The following is a 23927-nucleotide window of genomic DNA, read 5'->3' as shown; positions in this document are numbered from 1 at the left end:
CCCGCCCCTCCCTCCCTCGCATAGCGGTTTTTTCAAATTCTCTTTTTTTAAAATTGGTAAACCTCGTTTTCATCCCTCCACAGGTAGAACTTTCTAACATTACAACTTTGGGTTTAATTATCCTTGGGTTACATAAATATTACTGAGGGCTGAATGGTGTGTGGGTTTTATTGACTGTAATGTGGCTTGTGTTACCAATGATAGCAATATCAAACATTGCTATAATGATGTACGTCGTATTTCTGATGTCAGTAACGTTGAGTGTGTTACTATGAAGCCAACGCTGCATAGGTTACCGAAGGCTACAATGCGGTATTGGTTATTCCAGGTGACAATGTTCGGCCGGTCCCGGTTAGCTATAATGCCGGGCGTGGACCTAATGGATATAATACTGGGTAGGTTATTGATCTCCGATCGCAAGACCCTGCAGCGGATAGTGAGGTCAGCTGAGAAGATCATTGGGGTCTCTCGTCCCGCCATTAGAGACATTTACGCCACACGCTGCACCCGTAAAGCAAACAGCATTATGAAGGACTCCACGCACCCCTCATACAAACTCTTCTCCCTCCTGCCATCTGGCAAAATGCACTGAAGTATTCGGGCTCTCACGACCAGATTATGTAACAGTTTCTTCTCCCAAGTCACCAGATTCCTCAATACCCAGAGCCTGGACTGACATCTACATCATTTATTATTATACTGTAATTTGTCCTCTACTGTGTCTATTGTCTTGTTTATTGTTTATTGTACTGCCCTGCACTGTTTTGTGCACTTTATGTACTCCTGTGTAGGTCTGTAGTCTAGTGTAGTTTTGTGTTGTTTCATGTAGCACCAGGGTCTTGGAGGAACGTTGTTTCGTTTTACTGTGTACTGTACCTGCAGTTTATGGTCGAAATGACAATAAAAAGCGACTTGACTTGATCACTGTGTTACGGCCGTTTGTGATGTTCGGTGTGTTACTTATCCCTGGAATATCAACTGGGTTACTTATGGCTATAATGTTCTAAGTTTTACAGAGTTGATCTGATGTGTAGGATATTGATGGATATATTGCTGGATGTGTTTTCAATGATAGCAATTCTGGGAGGTAATGTCCAGGATAACTAACGATCTATCTATTACTGATTACTGCAACTCTAGGCTTGCTACAGATGCCTGCAAACATTTGATGTAATCCTTCTGCCTATGATTTTGGATGTGTCGCTGATGGTGTTTCTGTCAGTTAGGTATCGAGTTTTTTTTTATTTCTGATGTTGTATCCAGTGAGTTTGCACTGGGTGTGTTGTTGAGTGTAAAAATGAGGTTGTGATATCAAACAGCTATAATGCTGGATATGATAAAGGTGGTTTTAATGTTGGGTGTATTCCTGAAGACAACATTCTTCTGAAAGTTATTGATGCATTTACTGTTTGTGGAGTAGTATGGATGAAAACCTGCAGATGCTGGAAATCCAAGCAACATACACAAAGTGCTGGAGGAATTCAGCAGGCCAGGCAGCGGCTATGGAAAAGAGTACAGTTGACGGTTTGGGCCAAAACCCCTCAACAGGACTGGAGAAAAAAATCTGAGGAGTAGGTTTAAAATGTTGGGGAGGGGAGAGGGAAGCACCAGGTGATGGGTGAAGCCTGAAGGGGGAGGGATGAAGTAAAGAGCTGGGAAGGTGATAGGTGAAAGAGATAGAAGGCCACGGAAGAAAGAAAGCATGAAGCATCAGAGGGAGGTGATGAGTGGGCAAGGACATAAGGTGAGAGAGGAAGAAGGGATGGACATGGTGAATGAGAGGTGGGGGAGGGGCATTACCAGAAGTTTGAGAAGTCGATGTTCATGCCATCGGGTTGGAGGCTACCCAAATGGAATATAAGGTGTTGTTCCTCCCACCTAAGTGTGGCCTCATCACGACAGTGGAGGAGGCCGTGGATGGACATATCAGAATGGGAAGTGGAATTAAAATGGGTGGCCATTGGGAGATCCTGCTTTCTCTGGTGGACAGAGCGTAGGTGTCTGTGAAGCAGTCTCCCAATCCACTTGGGGTCTCACCAATATTCCAGAGGTCTGAGTAGAGCAGTTTGAAGAGTTTACTGGCAGGTCAGCGAAGCTAGTATAAAAGAAGAGTCTCATGGGTTTTCTGACATTCCGGAGGTCCAGTCAGCATCGGGAGCAGAGCCCTGTGAATTAAATAGAAGTACAGAAGGAGCAAGCGAGGCCATTGTTGGGAGCAGGCCAGCGGTGAGAGTAGGAGCATCAGGCTTTGACTCAAGAGGCCTTAATGAGAAGAGGCTGAGGCCAAAGACACAGGTTAGAGGATTTGGTCTTGGTTGCCCATAGTACAGTGCAGGCAGGATGGCAGTGGAATACTCCTCATGTAGGATGTGGGAATTCATGGAACCTGATAGTCTCCCTGATGACTACACCTGCAAGTAAGTGCAGCCAACTCCAGCTCATGAAAGACCACATTAAGGAGCTGGAGCTGGCTGAACTTGGGATCACCCGGGAGGCAGAGCAATTGATAGATAAGACTTTTGAGCAGGTGGTTACACCCAAAGTGCAGAATTCGGGAACAGCTGGTGAACATCAAGAGAAGTAAAGGGAGAAGGAAGTCCGTACAGGGTCCCCCTGTGACCATTCCCCTCAACAACAGGTGACCCCTTTGGATACTGCTGTGGGGGATGACCTATCTGGGCAAAGCAGCAGTAGGCAGAACAATAGCGCTGTGGTTGGCTCTGAGCCTCAGAAGTCAGGTGAAGTCAGGCGGAGCAATAGTCATAGGGGACCCAATAGTTGGGGGACAGCTAGAAGATTCTGCTGCAGCAAAAGAGACACCAAGATAGTGTGTTGCCTCCCGGGTACTAGGGTCCAAGATGTCTCTGAGCGGTTGCAGAATATTGTTGAAAGGGAGGGTGAACAGCCAGAGGTCGTGCTACATGTTGGTACCAATAACATAGGCAGGAGAGGGGCAGTAAGTTTAGCGAGTTAGGAAGGAGGCTGAAGAGCAGAACCTCCAAGATGGTCATCTCCGGATTACTCCTGCTGCCACGAGCTAGGGAAGGTCAGAACAGGAAGATAGCACAGATGAATGAGTGACTGAGGAGATGGTGTATGGGGCAGGCTTTCAAGATCTTGGATCACTGGAACCTTTTCTGGGGAAGAGGAGACCTGTACAAGTGGGACGGGTTGCACCCGAACTGGAGAGAAACCAATATCCTAGGAGGGAGGTTTGCTAACGCTATTGGGGAGGGTTTAAACTAGATTTGCAAGGGGTGGGAACCGAAGTGAAGAAGCAGAAGATTTGTCAGTTGGCACACAAGTAGTGACGGCTTGTTTATGAGGAAGGATAGGCAGATGATAGAGCAAAGAAGTACTCAGCCAGATGGTTTGAGATGTGTCTATTTTAATGCAAGGAGTAGCATAAGCAAGGCGGGTGAACTTAGAGCGTGGATCAGTACTTGGAGCTATGATGTTGTGGCCATTACAGAGACTTGGATGGCTCAGGGGCAGGAATGGTTACTTAGAGTGCCAGGCTTTTGATCGGGGTCGGCAACCTTTTTGGCTCTGTGGCCAGGTTGCGTATTAATGAGCGGATGGTGGGCCAGATAAATGCCATAAAAACTTGAAATATGGGAATTATCCATTTAAATACATATAGTTATGTTTTGCCTCAAATTAATGAATAACACATTCTAGAAAATCATTTGTGCTTAAGGAAGGATGCCAATTAGTAATCAAAGAACTCAGTTTAGTTTTTCTGTCCCACCATTGCTGGTGCCCCATCAGTTGTGATGCCAATTACCTTTGACACATTAAGTTTCATTTCCGACATCATTTTCAGCAAAGCTTCAAAAATGTCTGCTCCAGTCACCGTGTCCTTCGTAGGAATTAATTGAATAAACTGTTCAAAAATTTGAAAAGTTGAGGTCACTCCTTGCACTAACACTGCAAGTTGAGCAGTGTCTCTCAAGACTGTACTCTTGACAAGCACAATTCGTTGCAGGCATCCCTTAAACAACTTTTAACATCTGCTGACATTTCTTCAACTCGCCGTGTGATCGTTCTTGCTGGCAGGCTGTTAGATGCAAATAAAGATTTCTTTTCAGGACAAACAATATCCACCACTGCCAGTGAACATTCTTTGACAAATTCTCCATTTGTAAAAGGCTTCATCTTTTCTGCAATACATTTTGAGACTTCGTAGCTGGCACGGGTATTTCCTTCATTTTCACTGCTTTTTCGGCACTCAGCGTCTACCTTCCTGCGTTTTGCATTCATTGTCATTGGAATTTTTTCCTTTGATTTTATTTTGAAACGCGAGTTATTCAACAAGTATTGTAGCACATGTAAATATCTGGATATTTAGTGTGGATTTCTTGTTAAAACACAGTGATGCTGTTTCTGTTTACAAATTTGAACGATCCCATCTGAAAACCTGCATGTGCACGGAGAGTATCTAATACATATTAATAAGGTAATCTGCCTTCCTGTCAGTCGTATATACTAGTTTTTGGTTTGGAACAAAAGGGAACCAAGATGCCATGCATGTCCATCAGTGTGGTCGCGTGAAACACTCAGAATAAGGGAAAATTGCTCGCGGGCTGGTCAAAATACCTTCGCGGGCTGGATCTGGCCCGCAGGCAGTAGGTTGCCTACTCCTGATTTAGATGTTTCAGAAAGGACAGGGAGGGAGGCAAAAGAGGTGGGGGCATTGCAATGTTGATCAGAGATAATTTCACGGTTGCAGAAAAGGAGGAAGTCATGGAGAGATTTCTACTGAGTTTCTGTAGGTGGAAGTTAGAAACAGGAAGGAGTCAATAACTCTACTGGGTGTTTTTTTTATAGGCGACCCAAAAGTAACAGGGACATTGAGGAGCAGATAGGGAGACAGATTCTGAAGATGAGTGATAACCAGGGTTGTTGTGGGAGATTTTAATTTCCCAAATATTGATTGGCATCTCCCTAGAGTGATGGGTTTAGATGGGGTGGAGTTTGTTAGGTGTGTTCAGGAAGGTTTCTTGACACAATATTTAGATAAGCTTACAAGAGGAGAGGCTGTACTTGATATGGTATTGGGAAATGAATCTGGTCAGGTGTCAGATCACGCAGTGGGAGAGCATTTTGGAGATAGTGATCACAATTCTATCTCCTTTACCATAGCATTGGAGAGGGATAGGAACAGACAAGTTAGGAAAGCGTTTAATTGGAGTAAGGGGAAATATGAAGCTATCAGGCATGGAAGCATAAATTGGGAACAGATGTTCTCAGAAATGCATGGAAGAAATGTGGCAGATGTTCAGAGGATATTTGCGTGGAGTTCAATAAGGCATGGAAAGGATGGTAGGGTACAGGAACCGTGGTGTACAAAGGCTGTTGTAAATCTAGTCGAGAAGAAAAGAAAAGCTTATGAAAGGTTCAATAAACTAGGTCATGATAGAGATCTAAAAGATTATAAGGCTAGAGCTTAAGAATGAAATTAGGAGAGCCAGAAGGGGTCATGTGCATGGAGCTGAAGGAGGTAGCAGAGGTATATGATGAATAGTTTGCTTCAGTATTCAGTGGCAACCATAGGGATGAGTTACAGTGGACTGAAATGCTTAAGTCTATAGACATTAAGAAAGAGGATGCGCTAGAGCCTTTGAAAGGTATTAAGTTATACAAAATTGCCAGGACTGGCGAGATATACCCCAGGCTACTGTGGGAAGTGATGGAGGAGATTGCTGAGCCTCTGGCGATGATCAAAAGGGACAAGAGAAGTGTCAGAGGATTGGAAGGTTGTTCCCTTGGGAACAAGATAACCCAAGAAATTTTAGACAATGAGTCTTACTTCAGTGGTGGGCAAGTTGTTGGAGTAGATCCTGAGAGGCGGGATTTATGAGCATTTGGAGAGACGTAGTCTGATTAGGGATAGTCAGCATGGCTTTGTCAAGGGCAGATCATGCCTTACAAATGTGATTGAATTCTTTGAGGATGTAGCAAAACACATTGATGAAGGTAGAGCAGTGGATGTAGTGTATATGGATTTTGGTAAGGCATTTGATAAGATTACCCATGCAAGGCTCCGTCAGGAAGTAATGAGGCATTTGATCCAAGGAGACATTGCTTTATGGATCCAGAATTGGCTTGCCCACAGAAGGCAAAGGGTGGTTGTGGATGGTTCGTAGTCTGCATGGAGGTCGGTGACCACTGGTGTTCTACAGGGATCTGTTCTGGGACCCCTCCTCTTTGTGATTCCTCGCTTCCCACAATAGCCTGGGGTATATATATCTCATCCAGTCCTGGCAATTTGTATAACTCAGTACCTTTCAAAGGCTCCAGCACCTCCTCTTTCTTAATATCTATAGAGTTAAGCATTTCAGTCTGCTGTAACTCATCCCTATGATTGCCACTGGTGAATACTGAAGCAAACTATTCATTTTGTACCTCTGCTACCTCCTCCAGTTGCATGCACTGGATGAAGAAGTAGAAGGGTGGGTTAGTAAATTTGCTGATGACACAAAGGTTAGAGGTGTTGTGGATAGTCTGGACGGTTGTCAGAGGTTACAGCGGGACATTGATAGGATGCAGAACTGAACTGAGAAGTGGCAGATGGAGTTCAACCCAGATAAGTGTGAGGTGGTTCATTTTGGTAGGTCAAATATGAAGACAGAATATAACATTAATGGTAAGACTCTTGGCACTGTGGAGGATCAGTGAGATCTTGGGGTCCGAGTCCATAGGGAAGGACAATGGACAAGGGAGTTGCTTAGGGAGCGATCCTGCGGAAAGCAGAAAGTGAGGAGTGTGGGGAAGATGTGCTTGGTGGTGGGCTCCCATTGGAAATGGCAGAAGTTTCGAAGAATTATGTGCTGGATGTGGAGGCTGGTGGGGTGGTGGTGAGGACAAGAGGAACCCTAACCCTAGTAGGGTGGTGGGAGGATGGGGTAAGAGCAGACACACGTGGAATGGAAGAAATGCGGTTGAGGGCAGCGTTGATGGTGGAGGAAGGGAAGCCGCTTTCTTTGAAAGAGGAGGACATCACCTTCATTCCAGAATGAAAAGCCTCACCCTGAGAGCAGATGCAGTGGAGACAGAGGAACTGCGAGATGGGGATGGCGTTTTTACAAGTAACAGGTTGGGAAGAGGTATAGTCCAGGTAGCTGTGAGAGTCTGTGGGTTTATAATAGACATTAGTGGAGAAGCTGTGTCTGGAAATAGAGACAGTGAGATCAAGAATGGGGAGGGAGGTATCAGAAATGGACCAGGTAAATTTGAGGGCAGGGTGGAAGTTGGAGGCAAAGTGGATGAAGTTGACAATTTCAGCATGGGTGTAGGAAATGCGCAGGATGGACACCAGTGCAGACTTGGAACATAGACTGTTCCACGTAGCCGACAAACAGGCAGGCATAGCTGGGACCCATGCGAGTAGGAGGAGCCAAAGGAGAAATTATTGAGCGTGAGGACAAGTTCCACGAGGCTGAAGAGAGTGGTGGTGGAGGGGAACTGGTTGGGTCTGGTGACCAGAAAAAAACAGAGAGCTTTGAGGCCTTCCTGGTGGGGATGGAGGTGTATAAGGAATGGACATCTATAGTAAAAATAAGACGATAGGGCCAGGTAACCTGAAATCATTGAAAATATGGATGAACGTAATTTGTATTGCTGATGGCAGTAATGCTATCTGGGTTTCTCGTGGTGTTAATGTTGGGTGTGTTCTGGAGTGTTTATAATATTGGGTGTGTACTGATGGCTGTATGATTTGCTGGATTATTGATGGACATAATGTTGGATGGAAATAATATTGGGTGTGTTGCTAGTGTCTGTAATGTTAGAGGTTTTATTATTGCATGTAATGTAAGTAATTGTTGCTGATAAATTCAGGAGTTTATTATTGCCTGTAATACTGGGTGAATTATAAGATCATAAGACTATGAGATATAGGAGCAGAATTGGGCCATTTGGCCCATCGAGTCTGCTCTGCCATTTCATTATGGCTGATCCACTTTTCCTCTCAGCTCCAATCTCCTGCCTTCTTCCCCTGTCCCTTCGTGCCCTGAACAATCAGGAATCTATCAACCTCTGCCTTAAATAGGCATAAAGACTTGGGCTCCACAGCTGCCGGTGGCAACAAGTTCCACAGGTTCACCACTAAATGCTAAATGCATTTCATTGGCTTTGTATCTGTACTCGGCACAATGACAATAAAGTTGAATCTAATCTAATCTTTGGCTAAAGAAATTCCTCCTCATGTCCATTCTAAAAAGGACGCCCTCTCTTCTGAAGCTGGTCCTCTGGTCTTAGACTTCCCCACCGCAGGAAGCATCCTCTCCACATTGACTCCATCAAGGCCTTTCACCATTCAATAGGTCACCCCTTATTCTTCTGAATTCAAGTGAAAACAGGCCCAGAACCATCAAACACTGTTCAAGTGACAAGCCGTTGAATCCTGGAATTATTTTCACAAACCTCCTTTCAGCCCTCTCCAGTTTCAGCTCATCCTTTCTCAGAGAAGGGGCCAAAACTGCTCAGAATATTCCAAGTGAGGTCTCACCAGTGCTTTGTAAAGTCTCAACATTATATCCTTGCTTTTATATTCTAGTCCTCTTGTAATGAATGATAACATCACATTTGCCATCCTCACCACAGATTCAACCTGCAAATTAACCTTTAGGGAATCCTGCACAAGGACGTCCAAAACCCTTTGCATCTCAGATTTTTGTATTTTCCATCCATTTAGAAAATAGACAACCCTTTCATTTCTTCTACCAAAGCGCATGACCATACACTTCCCCACACTGTATTCCATCTGTCACTTCTTTACCCATTCTCCTTATCTGTCTGTCATTCTGTAACCTCTCTACTTCCTCAAAATTACCTGCCACTCCACCTATCTTCATATCGTCTCCAAACTTTGCAACAAAGCCATCAATTCCATATCCAAATCATTGACATCTAATGTAAAAAAATTGCTCCCAACACAGATCCCCTGTGGAACACCACCAGTTACTGACAGTCAACCAGAAAATGCTCCCTTTATTCCCACTCTTTGCCTCTTGCCAATCAGCCACTGCTTTATCCATGCTAGATTCTTTCTTGCAATATCATGGGCTCGAAGCTTGTTAACCAGCCTCATGTGTTGCACCTTGTCAAAGGCCTTCTGAAAATCCAAGTACACAACATTAATCAATTCTCCTTCGTCTACCCTGCTTGTTATTTCTTCAAAGAATTCCAACAGATCTGTCATGCAAGATTTTCCCTTGAGGAAACCATGCTAACTATGTCCTATTTTATCACATGCCTCCAAGTACCCCAAAACCATATCCTTAACAATGACTCCAACATTTTCCCAGCCTCTGAGGTCAGACTAACTGGCCGATAGTTTTCTTTCTTTTGCCCCCTTCTTATTGAGGCTGTTGTTGGATAGATCCCTACATTGTGGTGTTTGTGTGTGTAAGTCTTAGACACTCAGTGTGACGTGTTACTGGTGATCACTGTATTTCAAGACTGAATTGGAATGAGTAAGTGGGACAAGAAGAGGGTGGGCAATACTCACACGACGATTGCATTTGAATGCTTTGTAAAATTGACAGTGCAGCAAGGGCCGTCTTTTGTCAGTTCATGTCTTCATGTCTGTTTGAAGGTATTGGCCTCAACGTTCACAGTATGTATCTCGGGGAAAGTGCACCAAAAGAACTGCGAGGCCTGGTGTCCCTGACTCGTGCGATGTTCGTTGCCTTTGGTAAATTCATAGGACAAGTGATTGGACTCGGGTAAGCCTATCAACTTTTCAAATCTCACTTATTTTCTGCCTTCTGCTAATGCAAGCCTGTGGATGACAGAAAGCTATTGGAAATAATTTTATTATTCTCATCCATATTGAGATACAGTGAAAAATTTGTCTTGCATATTCTTCTTCTTCTTCATGTGCTTTGCACATTACACACTTGGGCGATCATGGCTTTCCACATCGAACGATCCCATGCAGCATCAATGATATCTTGCACACTTAGATCAGTTAGTTCTTTCACAGTGTCCATAAATTTTCTTCTTTGCCTTCCTCTTCCACGTTTCCCAGGTATACGGCCTTGTAATGTCAGGTATTCTATTTCTCCCTTTCTGATGACATGGCCCAGGAATTTAAGTTTCCTCTCATTTAATGTTCTCATTAAAGATCTTTTTCTATGGGCACGTTGGAGTACTGTCTCATTAGTTACCCTATCTCTATATGATATTTTCAGCATTCTTCCAAGAAACCACATTTCTGTTGCTTCTAAGTTTCTTTGGAGTTCTGGTGTTATAGTCCATGTTTCGGAAGCATACAGCAAGATTGACCAATTATAACACTTTAGTAGCCTAAGCCTTGTTGTCATAGAAATGTGTCTGTTGGAAGTTGGTTTTGGCAATGGCAATGCACTGAGTAGTGATTTGATCCATGCATATTATTATATGAATCAAATCACTACTCAGTGCATTGAGGTAGAACAAGGTAAAGACAACTTTAGAATGCAGTGTAATAGCTATAGAGAAGGTGCAGTGCAGGTAAACAGTAAGGTACAAGATCAGAACGAAGTAGTTTGTGAGGTCAAGAGTCCATCTATTGTACTGGGGAGCCATTCAACAGCAGGATTAATGATGTTCTTGAGCCTGTTGGTACGTGCTTTCAAGCTTTTACATCTTTTGCCCGAAGGGAGAAGAGAGAATATCCGGGCTGGAGTTTTGATTTTACTTGCTGCTTTATGCTGTATTCTTGTCTATGAGGCAATAAGAATGCAGACAGAGTCCATGGAGGAGAGGGTGGTTTATGTTACGATCTGAGCTGTGTCCACAACTCTCTGCAGTTGTTTTGTTGTCACATCCAAGGCAGTTGCTGTACAAAACCATGAGACATCCAGATGCTTTCTATGGTGCATCAATTAAAATTGGTAAGGATTGGGGCTCTGAAGGAAGTGAGAGCCGCTGCTTAATATGGGAATGAAGTCAGAAGTAGACCCTGTGCCTCCATGACACAAAGGTTGGGGGTGTTGTGGATAGTGTGGAGGACTGTCAGGGATTACAGTGGGACATTGATAGGATGCAAAACTGGGCTGAGAAGTGGCAGATGGAGTTCATCCCAGATAATTGTGAGGTGGTTCATTTTAGTAGGTCAAGTATGATGACAGACTATAGTATTAATGGTAAGACTTTTGGCAGTGTGGAAGATCAGAGGGATCTTGGGGTCCAAGTCCATAGGACACTCAAAGCTGCTGCGCAGGCTGACTGTGGTTAAGAAGGCATACAGTGCATTGACCTTCATCAATCGTGGAATTGAATTTAGGAGCTGAGAGGTATCTTTGCATCTTTTGCCTGAAGGGAGAAGAGAGAATGTCTGGGCTGGACTTTTGATTTTACTTGCTGCTTTATGCTGTATTCTTATACAGCTATATAGGACCCTGGTCAGACCCCACTTGGAGTACTGTGCTCAATTCTGGTTGCCTCACCACAGGAAGGATGTGGAAGCCATAGAAAGGGTGCAGAGGAGATTTACAAGGATATTGCCTGGATTGGGGAGCATGCCTTATAAGAGTAGGTTGAGTGAACTTGACCTTTTCTTCTTGGAGCGATGGAGGATGAGAGGTGACCTGATAGAGGTGTATAAGATGATGAGAGGCATTGATCGTGTGGATAGTTAGAGGCTTTTTCCCAGGACTGAAATGGCTAACATGAGAGGGCACAGTTTTAAGGTGCTTGGAAGTAGGTACAGAGGAGCTGTCAGGGCTGGTGAGTGTGTGGAATGTGCTGCTGGCGATGGTGGTGGAGGCGGATTTGTTAGGGTCTTTTAAGAAACTCCTGGATAGGTACATGGAGCTTAGAAAATCAGGGCTACCAGCAATCCTAGGTAATTTCTAAGTTTAGGACATGTTCGGCTCAGCATTGTGGGCCAAAGGGCCTGTATTGTGATGTAGGTTTTATATGTTTCCTTGAAAGCCGTGATCTATTGAAGGTAGCTGCTTTGTTCTTGTGCATTCTCCATAGAAACTTCAATGTGCAAATGACACTTCATGGGAGTGTAATCTGAAACCTTTTGGCAGAACAGGTAACTGACACTCACAACACGCTGGTGGAACTCAGCAGGTCAGGCAGCATCCATGGAAACAATCAGTCAACGTTTCAGACCGGAACCCTTCATCAGGACTGTAGGGTTCCAGCCCGAAACGTCGATCGATCTTTTCCACTGATGTTGCCTGACCTGCTGAGTTCCTCCAGCATGTTGTGAGTGTTGCTTTGACCCCAGCATCTGCAGAGTATTTTGTGTTTACAGGTAACTGAGTAGTGGCAAAGAGTACACGTTAGGGATCAATTGTAAAGAGGACAGGTTAGTGGGACAGGTTTATGGAAGAAATTCTATAAAATGGAGTCTAGAAGATTGTGCTGATTCCTGCAAGCCCCACCCCTTCTTGTGGGTAGGAGACTCTCCTGCTCCCCTAAGACTAACTGCTCTGACACTGTTCATTGCAAACTGAGAATCCATATGCAACTGCCACGTGTCTAATTCGAAGTAAATCGACAGATTAGTTTAAAAACGAGAATCACGGATGGGTGGTGTTAAAACTCAGGTAATGCACAAAATCCTCAACTTAGTTTCATAGAGTCATAGATCACTACAGCACTGAAACACTGCCCATTTAGTCTGTGCCAAATATGATTCTAGTCCCATTGCCCCGCATCTCGACCATTGCCTCCATACCTTCCCATCCATGTACTTATCCAAATTTCTATTAAATGCTGAGATTGAACCCACTTCCAGCGGGAGCTCGTTCCACACTCGCACCACCCCAAGTGAAGAAGTTCCTTCTCAAGTCCCCCTTAAGTATTTCACCTTTCACCCTTAACCTATCACCTCTAGTTCTAATCTCATCCAACCTCAGTGGAAAAATAACCTGCTTGCATTTACCCTGCCTAATAATTTTGTATACCTCCATCAAATAAAAATTTGCATTTAAATGAGTTGAAAGCAGAGTGTGTTCATAGATTTATCGGGAGACTATTACTTCCTAAGTTACTGGTGTTAGATATTTATTAAATGAAGATGCATAATTATATGAATGAAATATATTTACCTACCGTACTGTGCACAAGCTTTAGGCACAAATATACATATAAAATGTGTGTGTGTGTGTGTATATGTAGCCTAAGACTTTTGCACAGCACTGTAGTAATTTTATGTATTGCACTGTACTGCCACAAAAAAAAAACAAATTTCATGACATAGGTGAGTGACGATAAACCAGATTCTGATATGGGACTGAGAGTGGGAAGGGGGCAGGAAGAGGGGAATCACGGTTGGGAAAAGAAGAAGGGAGCAGAGAACACCAGAGCTATATTCTTTAATGATCAATATATAAACCAACTGTTTGGAATCAAATGACCTTGCCTGGTGTCTCAGGACTGGATGTATATGCACCCTGTCCTGTTCCAGCACTTCTCTGCCACCTGTCCCACACTCCTCCCAGGTTGTTCCACCCTCACCATTCCCCATGTCCATTGCTCCCACCAGGTTTACAAACTCCACAAATACAGAACTGTGCAAAAGTCATAAGCACGTAAAAGTCACCTAAGTCCTAAGATGGGATGAAGAGAATCCAATTAAACAAATTACATAAAAACATTATACTAGTTTATTTATTTATTTGTTTGTTTATTGAGAAAAATAATCCATTATTACATGCATTTGTTGGAAAAAGTATGTGAACCTCTGGGGTAATGCCTTCCACAAAAGCTATTTGGAGTCAGGTGTTCCAATCAATGAGATGAGACTGGAGGTGTGGGTTGTAGAACCAGAATCAGGTTTATTATCACCGGCATGTGACATGAAATTTGTTAACTTAGCAGCAGCATAGAAAATAGGTGCAGGAGTAGTCCATTCGGCCCTTCGAGCCTGCACTGCCATTCAGTATGATCATGAGCAGTTCAATGCAATACATAATTTTGAAGAAAAAATGCAAAATTAATAATACTAAATAAATTACAGTATAAATATACAGTATAGATTAAAAATCATACTAAAAACAGAAATAATATATTTTAAAAAAGTGAGGTAGTGTCCAAGGGTTCGATGTCCGTTAAGAATCAAATGGCAGACGGGAAGAAGCTGTTCCTGAATCGCTGAGTGTGTGCCTTCAGGCTTCTGTATCTCCTACCTTGATGGTAGCTGTGAGAAAAGGGCATGCCCTGGGTGCAGGAGGTCCTTAACAATGGACGCTGCCTTTCTGAGACACCGCTCCTTGAAGATGTCCTGGGTACTTTGTAGGCTAGTACCCAAGATGGAGCCGACTAAATTTACAACCCTCTGCAGCTTCTTTTGGTCCTGTGCAGTAGCCCCTGACCCCCATACCAGACAGTGATGCAGCCTGTCAGAATGCTCTCCATGGTACATCTATAGAAGTTTTTGAGTGCATTTGTTGACATAACAAATCTCTTCAAACTCCTAATGAAGTATAGTCGCTGTCTTGCCTTCTTTATAACTGCATCGATATGTTGGGACCAGGTTAGATCCTCAAAGATCTTGACACCTAGGAACTTGAAACTGCTCACTCTCTCCTCTTCTGATCCCTCTGAGGATTGATATATGTTCCTTCGTCTTACCCTTCCTGAAGTCCACAATCAGCTCTTTCGTCTTACTGATGTTGAGTGCCAGGTTGTTGCTGTGGCACTACTCCACTAGTTGGCATATCTCGCTCCTGTACGCCCTCTCGTCACCACCTGAGATTCTACCAAGAATGGTTGTACCATCAGCAAATTTACAGATGGTGTTTGAGCTATACCTAGCCACACAGTCATGTGTATACAGAGAGTAGAGCAGTGGGCTAAGCACACACCCCTGAGGTGCATCAGTGTTGATCATTAGCGAGGAGGAGATGCTATCACCAATCCGCCCAGATTGTGGTCTTCCGGTTAGGAAGTCGAGGATCCAATTGCAGAGGGAGGTACAGAGACCCAGGTTCTGCAACTTCTCAATCAGGATTATGGGAATGATGGTGCTACATGCTGAGCTATAGTCGATGAACAGCATCCTGACATAGGTGTTTGTGTTGTCCAGGTGGTCTAAAGCCATGTGGAGAGCCATTGAGATTGCATCTGCCATTGACCTATTGTGATGATAGGCAAATTGCGATGGGTCCAGTTCCTTGCTGAGTCAGGAGTTCAGTCTAGTCATGACCAACCTCTCAAAGCATTTCATCACTGTCGATGTGAGTGCTACTGGGCGATAATCACTAAGGCAGCCCACGTTATTCTTCTTAGGCACTGTTTTGTTGCCTTTTTGAAGGAAGTGGGAACTTCTGCCCGTAGCAGTGAGAGGTTGAAAATGTCTTTGGATACTCCTGCTAGTTGGTCGGCACAGGTTTTCAGAGCCTTACCAGGTACTCCATCAGGACCTTCCACCTTGCAAGGGTTCACTCTCTTTAAAGACAGTCTAACACCGGCCTCTGAGACAGAGATCACAAGCCCTGCCCTATAAAAAAGACACACAAAATTAGGTTACAGAGACTGCTGAAGAAAGACCTGTTTATGTACACCGTGTCTTGATCAAAACAACTTTCAGAGGACCTTAGAAGAAGAATTGCAGAGATTCTTGAAGCTGGAAAAGTCTATAAAAGTGTTTCTAAAGTCCTGAGTGTTCATCAGTATACAGTAAGAGGAATTGACTACAAATGGAGGAAACACATTACTGTTGCTACTATCCCTAGGAGTGGGCATCCTGCAAAGATCACACCAAGAGCATAAGGTGCAATGCTGAAGGAGGTGAAAAAGAACCCAAGGGTAACAGCAAAAGACTTGTAGAAATCTCTAGAACTTGCTAAAGTTTCTGTTCATGTGTCCACTATAAGGAAAACACTGAACAAGAATAGTGTTCATGGAAGGAAGAAATGGAGGATACCACTACTCTCCAAAGAAAAACATTGCTGCACGTCTCAAGTTTGCAAAAGACCACCTGGATGTTCTACAATGATTCTGGGACAATGTTCTGTGGACAGATGAGACAAAAGTTGAACTTTCTGACAGAAATGCACATTGCTATGTTTGGAGGAAAAAAGGCACTGCACTCCAACACCAAAACTTCATCCCAACGGTGAAGCATGGTGGAAGGAGCATCATGGTTTGGTGCTGCTTTGCTGCCTCAGGGCCTGGACAGCTTGCAGTCGTTGAGGGAACAATGAATTCAAAATTGTATCAAGACATTTTTCAGGAGAATGTGTCCTGAAGCTTAATAGAAGTTGGATAATGCAACAAGAGAATGATCCAAAAGACAACAGTAAATCTGCAACAGAATGGTTTAAAAAGAAGAAAATTAGTGTTTTGGAATGGCCAAGTCAAAGTCCTGAACTTAATCCTGTAGAAATATTGTGGAAGGACCTGAAGCAGGCAGTTCATTGAAGGAAGTCCACCAACATCCCAGAGTTGAAGCAGTTTTGTAAGGAGGAATGGCCAAAATTCCTCCAAGCTGATGTGCGGGACTGATCAACAGTTACCAGAAACATTTGGTTGAAGTTATTACTGTACAAGGGGGTCACACCAGTTACTGAAAGCAAAAGTTCACATTTTTTTTCCAACAAATACATGGAACATTTTTCTAAAATTAATGAATAAGTATAAGAATTTGTGTTATTTATTTAATTGGGTTCTCTTTATCTAGTTTTAGGACTTATGTGAAGATATGATCACATTTTAGGTCTTATTTATACAGAAAGTGAAAGTTCCACAGGGTTCAGAAACTTTCTAGCACCACTGTTTATGCCTAAGGCTTTTGCAGAGGTTGTATACATCTGTCTGCAGTGGTGAATCTGGATAAATAATGTTGCAATGCCTATACGTATAGACAGAGACTAGAGAGCGCTGTACCCATGGTCAGCACCAAGAAGGTATGGTCAAGGGCAGTGGAGGAAAGCTTACAGCGCTGCTTTGAGTTGGTGGATTGGACAATATTCAGGAATTAATCTCAGAGTCTGAATGAAAACGCCACAGTTGTCACTGACTTCATCAAAACTGTGTGGATGAGTGTGTGCTTTCAAGAACATTCTCAACAGACCAAAATCAAAAACCATGGGTGAATCAGGATTCATAGCCTGTTGACGGCTAGATCTGTGTTATTCAAGACCAGTGATCCAGAGATGTACAAGAAGCCCAGGTATGACCTACAGAAGGTTATCTTAAGGGCAAAAAAAAACAATTTTGATTGAGGCTAGAGGCAGGGTTTGCAGGCCATTACTTCCTACAAGGCGAAACTTAACATCATGAATAGCTGCGATGCTTCACTCCCAGATGAGCTCAATGCCTTTTATTCACACTTTGAAAGGGAGAATCTGTGAAAGCCTGCAGCATCCGGTGACCCTGTGACCTCTGTCTCGGAAGCTGACGTTAGAACATCTTTCCAGAGGGCGACCCATCAGGCCCTGATGGTGTACCTGGTAGATCTCTGAAATCCTGTGTCAACTAACTGGTGGGTGTATTCAAAGACATTTTCAATCCCTCATTGCTACAGTCGGAAGTTCCCACCTGCTTCTAAAGGGCAACAATCATACCAGTGCCCAAGAAGAGCATCCAGTCACACTCACATCTATAGTGATGAAGTGCTTTGAGAGGTGGTTCATCACTTGAATCAACTCCTGCCTAAGTAAGGACCTGGACAAACTCTAATTTACCTGTCATCACAATAGGTATACAGTGGATGCAATCCCACTTAGACTTGGATCACCAGGAGAGTAGTAATGCCTATGTCAGGCTGCTGTTTATTGATTACAGATCAGCATTCAACACAATCATATGCTTAGTTCTAATCAACATGCTCCAAGACCTGAGCCTCTGTACCTTCCTCTGAAACTGGATCCTTGACTTTCTAACTGGAAGACCACAGTCTGTACGGATTGGAAATAACATCCCACCTCACTGATAATCAACATTAGTGCACCTCAGAGATGTGTGCTTAGCTCACTGCTCTGTCCTTCCCAAAACCACGATAGTGTGGCTAGGCACAGTTCAAATGCCATCTATAAATTTGCCAGTGACACAACTATTGTTGGCACAATTTCAGACGGTGATTAGGAGGGGGACTGCAGTGAGATAGATCAGCTGGTTGAGTGGTGTCTCAATACAACCTTTCACTCAACGTCAGTAAGACCAAAGAATTGATTGTGGACTTCAGGAAGGGTAAGTTGAGGGAGCACACACCAGTCCTCATAGAGGGATCAGATGTGGAAAGGGTGAAGATCTTCAATTTCCTGGGTGTCAACATCTCTGAACATCTATCCTGGGCCAAACATATTGATACAATTATAAAGAAAGTACGACAGCGGCTATATTTCATTGTGCGTTTGAGAAGATTTGGTATGTCACCGAAGACACTCGCAGATTTCTACAGAGAACATTCTAACTGGTTGCATCACTGTTTGGTGTGGAGGGGCCACTGCACAGGATCAGAAAATGCAGCAGGAAGTTGTAGTTCTATCATGGGCACTAGCCTTCCCAGCATCCAGGACACCTTCAAAAAACAATGCCTCAAAAAGATGGCATCCATCATTAAGACCATGAGACCATAAGTTAGAGGGGCAGGATTAAGCCATTTGGCATGTGAAGTCTGCTCCGCCATTTCATCATGGCTGATCCACTTTTCCTCTCAGTTCCATTCTCCTGCCTTCCTCCCATATTCCTTCATGCCCTGATCAATCAAAAATCTATCAACCTCTGCCTTGAATATACGTAAAGACTTGGCTTCCACAGCTGCTTGTGGCAACAAATTTCACAGATTCACTTCTCTCTAGCTAAAGAAATTCCTCCTCGCCTCCGTTCTAAAAGGACGCCCCTCTATTTTGAGACTGTGTCCTCTGGTCTTAGACTCTCCCACCATAGGAAACATCCTCTCCACATCCACTGTATCAAGGCCTTTCTCCATACAATAGATTTCAATTAGGTCTCCTCTCATTCTTCTAAATTCCAGTGTATGCATGTCCAGAGCCATCAAATGCTCTTCATATGACAAGCCATTTAATCCTGGAAATATTTTTATGAACCCCTTTTGAATCCTGTCCAGCTTCAGCACATCCTTTCTAAGATAAGGGGCCCAAAACTGCTAACAATACTCCAAGGGAGGCCACGCCAGTGCTTTATAAAGTCTCAACCTATATCCTTGCCTTTATAGTCTAGTACTGTGTACTCTTGAAATGAATGCTAAAATCACACTGGCTTTCCTCATCACAGACTCGACCTGCAAATTAACCATTAGGGAATCCTGCATAAGGACTCCCAAATCCCTTTGCAACTCAGATTTTTGTATTTTCTCTCCAATTAGAAAATAGTCAACCCTTTCACCTTCTACTAAAGTGATGACCATACATTTTCCAAGACTGTGTTCCAGCTGCCATTTCTTTGCCTATTCTCCTAATCTATCTAAGTCCTCTGTAGCCTCCCTATTTCTGCAAAACTATCTGCCCCTCCACCTATCTTCTTATCATCTGCAAACTTTGCAACAAAGTCATCAATTCCATCATCCAAATCATTAACATATAACAAAAAAAAAATCAGTCCCAATACAGACCCCTCTGGAACACCATTAGTTACCGACAGTCAACCAGAAAAGGCTCCCTTTATTCCCACTCCTTGCCATCAGCCACTGCTTTATCCATGCTAGAATCTTACCTGTAATACCATGGGTTCATAGCTTGTTAAGCAGCCTCATGTGTGGCAGCTTGTCAAAGGCCTTCTGAAAATCCAAGTACATAACTTCAGTAGATTCTCCTTTGTCTGTCCTGCTTGCTATTTCTTCAAAGAATTCCAACAGATTTGTCATGCAAGATTTTCCCTTAAGGAAATCATCTTGACTGTGGCTTATCACGTGCCTCTAAGTACTTGAAACCATAACCTTAACAATCGACTCCAACATCTTCCCAACCATAGAGGTCAGACTAACTGGCCTATAATTTCCTTTCTTCCGCCTCTCTCCCTTCTTGAAGAATGGAGTGACATTTGCAATTTTCCGGTCTTCTGGAACCATTCCAGAATCCAGTGATCTGTGAAGGATCATTACTAATGCCTCCACACCCTCTCAGCCACTTCTTTCAGGACCCTGGGTGTACGCCATCTGGTCCAGGTGACTTATTTACCTTCAGACCTTTCAGTTTCCCAAGAACCTTCTCTCTAGTAATGGTAACTTCACACACTTCATGCCCCCTGACACTCTCAAACTTCCACCAAACTGCTCATGTCTTCCATAGTGAAGACTGATATAAAATATTGATTCAGTTTGTCTGCCATTTCCTTGTCCCCCATTACTACCTTTCCAGCATTGTTTTCCAGTGGTCTGATAATCCACTTTCGCCTCTCTTTTACATTTTATGTATCTGAAGAAACTTTTGTTATCCTCTTTAATATTATTGAATAGCTTACTTTCTTATTCCATCTTTATGTTCTGAATGACTTTTTAGTTGCCTTCTGTTAATATTTAAAATCTTCCCAACCCCCTAATATTCCATTAATTTTTGCCCTATTGTATGCTTTTATGTTGGTTTTGACATCCCTTGTTAGTCATGGTTGTATCATTTAGCCTTCAGAAATACTCCTTCCACTTTGGGATGTATATATCCTGTGCCTTCTTAATTAATTCCAGAAAAGTCCAGCCATAGCTCCTCGGCCATCATTCCTGCCAGTGTTCTTTTCCAGTCAATTCTGGCCAGCTCCTCTCTAATTCTCTTCACTCCACTGTAATACTGATACACCTGACTTTAGCTTCTCCTTCTCAAATATCAAAGTTAATTCAGTCATTTTATGATCACTTACCCCTAAGGGTTCTTTTACCTTAAGCTCTCTAATCATTTCTGGTTCATTGCACAACACCCAATCCAGAATAGCTGATTCTGTAGTGGGCTCAACCATAAGCTGATCTAAAAAGCCATCTCGTAGTCATTCTAGAAATTCCTCCCTCTTGGAATCCTGTACCAACATGATTTTCCCAATCTACCTTCATGTTGGAATACCTCATGACTATTGTAACATTGGCCTTTCTATCTCCCATTGTAACTTGTAGACCACATTCCTACTACTGTTTGGGGGTCTGTATACAACTCCCATCAGGGTCTTTTTGCCCTTGCAGTTACTTAGCTCTATCCACAACGATTCAACATTTTCTGACCCTATGTCACCTCTTTCTAATGATTTAATTTCATTTTTTTTTACCAACAGAGCCACACCACCCCTTTGCCTTCCTGCCTGTCCTTTTGATACAATGTGTACCCTTGGACGTTAAGCTCCCAGTTATAATCTTAACATAGAAATGCAGAAACATTGAAAACCTACAGCACAATACAGGCCCTTCGGTCCACAAAGCTGTGCTGAATTTGTCCCTACCTTAGAACTACCTAGGCTTTACCCATAGCCCTCTATTTTTCTAAGCTCCATGTAGCCATCCAGGAGTCTTTTAAAAGACCCTATCGTTTCCGTCTCCACCACTGCTGCCAGCTGCCCATTCCATGCACTCACCGCTATCTGTGTTTAAAAAAAAAACTTACCCCTGACATCTCCTCTGTACCTGCTTCCAAGCACCTTAAAACTATGCCCTCTCGTGCTAGCCATTTCAGCCCTGGGGAAAAGCCTTTGACTATCCACACAGTCAGTGCCTCTCATTATCTTGTACACCTCTATCAGGTCACCTGTCATCCTCCATCGCTCCAAGGAGAAAAGGCTGAGTTCACTCAACCTATTCTCATAAGGCATGCTCCCCAATCCAGGAAACATCCTTGTAAATCTCCTCTGCACCCTTTCTATGGTTTCCACATCCTTCCTATAGTGAGGCGACCAGAATTGAGAACAGTACTCCGAGTTGGGTCCTATATAGCTGCAACATTACCTCTCAGCTTCTAAACTTGATGAAGGCCTTCTTATGCCTTCTTAACCAGAGTCAACCTGTGTAGCAGCTTTGAGTGTCCTATGGATTCGGACCCCAAGATCCCTCTGATCCTCCACACTGCCAAGAGTCTTACCATTAATGCCATATTCTGCCATCATATTTGACCTACCAAAATGAACTACCTCACAAAAATCTGGGTTGAACTCCATCTCAGCCCAGTTTTTCATCCTATTGATGTCCCGTTGTAACCTCTGACAGCCCTCCATACTATCCACAATACCCCTAACCTCTGTGTCAGGAGCAAATTTACTAACCCATTCCTCCACTTCCTCATCCAGGTCATTTTTAAAAATCACAAAGAGTAGGAGTCCCAGAACAGATCCCTGAGGCACACCACTGGTAACCAGCCTCCATGCAGAATATGAGACCCATCTACAATCACTCTTTGCCTTCTGTGGGCAAGCCAGTTCTGGATCCACAAAGCAATATCCCCTTGGATCCCATGCCTCCTTACTTCCTTAATAAGCCTTGCATGGGGTACCTTATCAAATGCCTTGCTGAAATCCATATACTCTCATCTACGGCTCTACCTTCATCAATGTGTTTAGTCACATCCTCAAAAAATTCAATCAGGCTGGTAAGGCATAACCTGCCTTTCACAAAGCCATGCAGACTATTCCTAATCATATTATACCTCTCCAAATGTTCATAAATCCTTCCTCTCAGGATCTCCTCCATCAACTTACCAACCACTGAGGTAAGACTGAATCTTCTTTCAGCCATGATTCAGTGATGCTTACAACATCATACTCGCCAATCTGTAATTGTGCTGCAAGTTCATCATGCTTATTCCGTACACTGCTCGCATTCAAATATAACTGTATTCACCCTTTACGATTTTTGTCTGCCTTTTACTTTTCAACTCATCCTGTTGACTGCAATTTTGTACTATCATCAGCCTTTCCTTGCTAGGAGTATCACTACACATTGCCTTTATTTGTAAACCAACTACCTCATCTTCAGCACTATCATTCCGGTTCCCACCCTCCAGCCAAATTAAGGATCGCCACCACCCAGGACATCCTCCCTTCTCCATTAAGGAGGAGGTACAGGAGCCTGAAGACTCACATTCAATATTTCAGTGTCAGTTTCTTCTCTTCCACCATCTGACTTTTGAATGGACAATGAACCCATGAACGCTTCCTCACTATTTTCCCTCTTTTTTGCACTATGCATTATTCTTTAAATATATATTGTAATTTATAGTTTTTATAATGTATTACAATGTACTGTTGCTTCAAAACAACACGTTCTGGTGGTACTAAAGCTGATTCTGACATTCCAGTAGTTCTGATTAGATAGCTGGGCTCCCATTGATGGCTGTTATGACTGCGATCTGACATTTATCTTTCCTCCAGGGAGATTTTGGGAACAGAGAGTGCCTGGCCCTTGTTGTTGGCCTTCAGCGGTCTCCCTGCCCTCATCCAGCTCGTCCTCCTGCCCTGGTTCCCAGAGAGCCCCAGATACTTACTGATTGACAGGGGTGACAAGGACTTGTGTGTGGACGGTGAGTGGAAGCGGTGAGGTTGTTCTTCCTTTGGGGTGTAGCTCTTTACAACGATGTTGACGTTACAGTAGCGGATTGGGTGCTATAACCACCCAGCGACCTCAAGACACGCACAGGACCAGAGAGTAAAATTCGGTCAAGGTTGGTCCGCTCTGAACCAAGCCATTTGCTCTTTTTTTTTTTAGAAACCCGTGAATAGTTGCATTGCGTTGTATAATCAGTGCCCCTCCTGGTTCTGCAGCAACCCTCGTTGAGGAGCCAAGGCACTTCACAAGAGCATAATCAGACAATAATTGACACCAAGACATATAAGGAGATATTAGGGTAGTTGACCAAAGGTGGGTTTTAAGGAGTACCTTCAAGGGGGAAGGAAGAGTTAGGGAGGCCGAAAGGTATGAGTGGAAACTTTAGAGTTCAGGACAGTCACAGCAGAGGCAAAAAGGCCAGAGATGGAGAACAGAGATGTAGCTGATTACCGATCCCACTGCCAAAATCACTCGGAACCTACTCTCCCCACTCTGATCTCAG

General features: G+C 43.5%; 1 protein-coding gene across 2 annotated transcripts in view; it reads left to right on the top strand.

Moving 5' to 3' along the window:
• slc2a11l (solute carrier family 2 member 11, like) overlaps nucleotides 1-23927 on the top strand; it is a 64944-nt gene that overhangs the window by 12130 nt on the left and 28887 nt on the right. For both annotated transcript variants that reach the window (XM_072242838.1, XM_072242839.1), the window contains exons 5-6: nucleotides 9602-9731; nucleotides 23251-23399. In XM_072242838.1, the coding sequence (XP_072098939.1) occupies nucleotides 9602-9731; nucleotides 23251-23399 (279 nt within the window). The remainder of the gene's footprint in view (nucleotides 1-9601; nucleotides 9732-23250; nucleotides 23400-23927) is intronic.

Source organism: Mobula birostris, chromosome 25 (assembly GCF_030028105.1).
Source record: "Mobula birostris isolate sMobBir1 chromosome 25, sMobBir1.hap1, whole genome shotgun sequence".
Taxonomy (NCBI): Eukaryota; Metazoa; Chordata; class Chondrichthyes; order Myliobatiformes; family Myliobatidae; genus Mobula; species Mobula birostris.
Note: the sequence above shows the minus strand (reverse complement) of the source record. Positions and strands in the feature narration are given on the sequence as shown.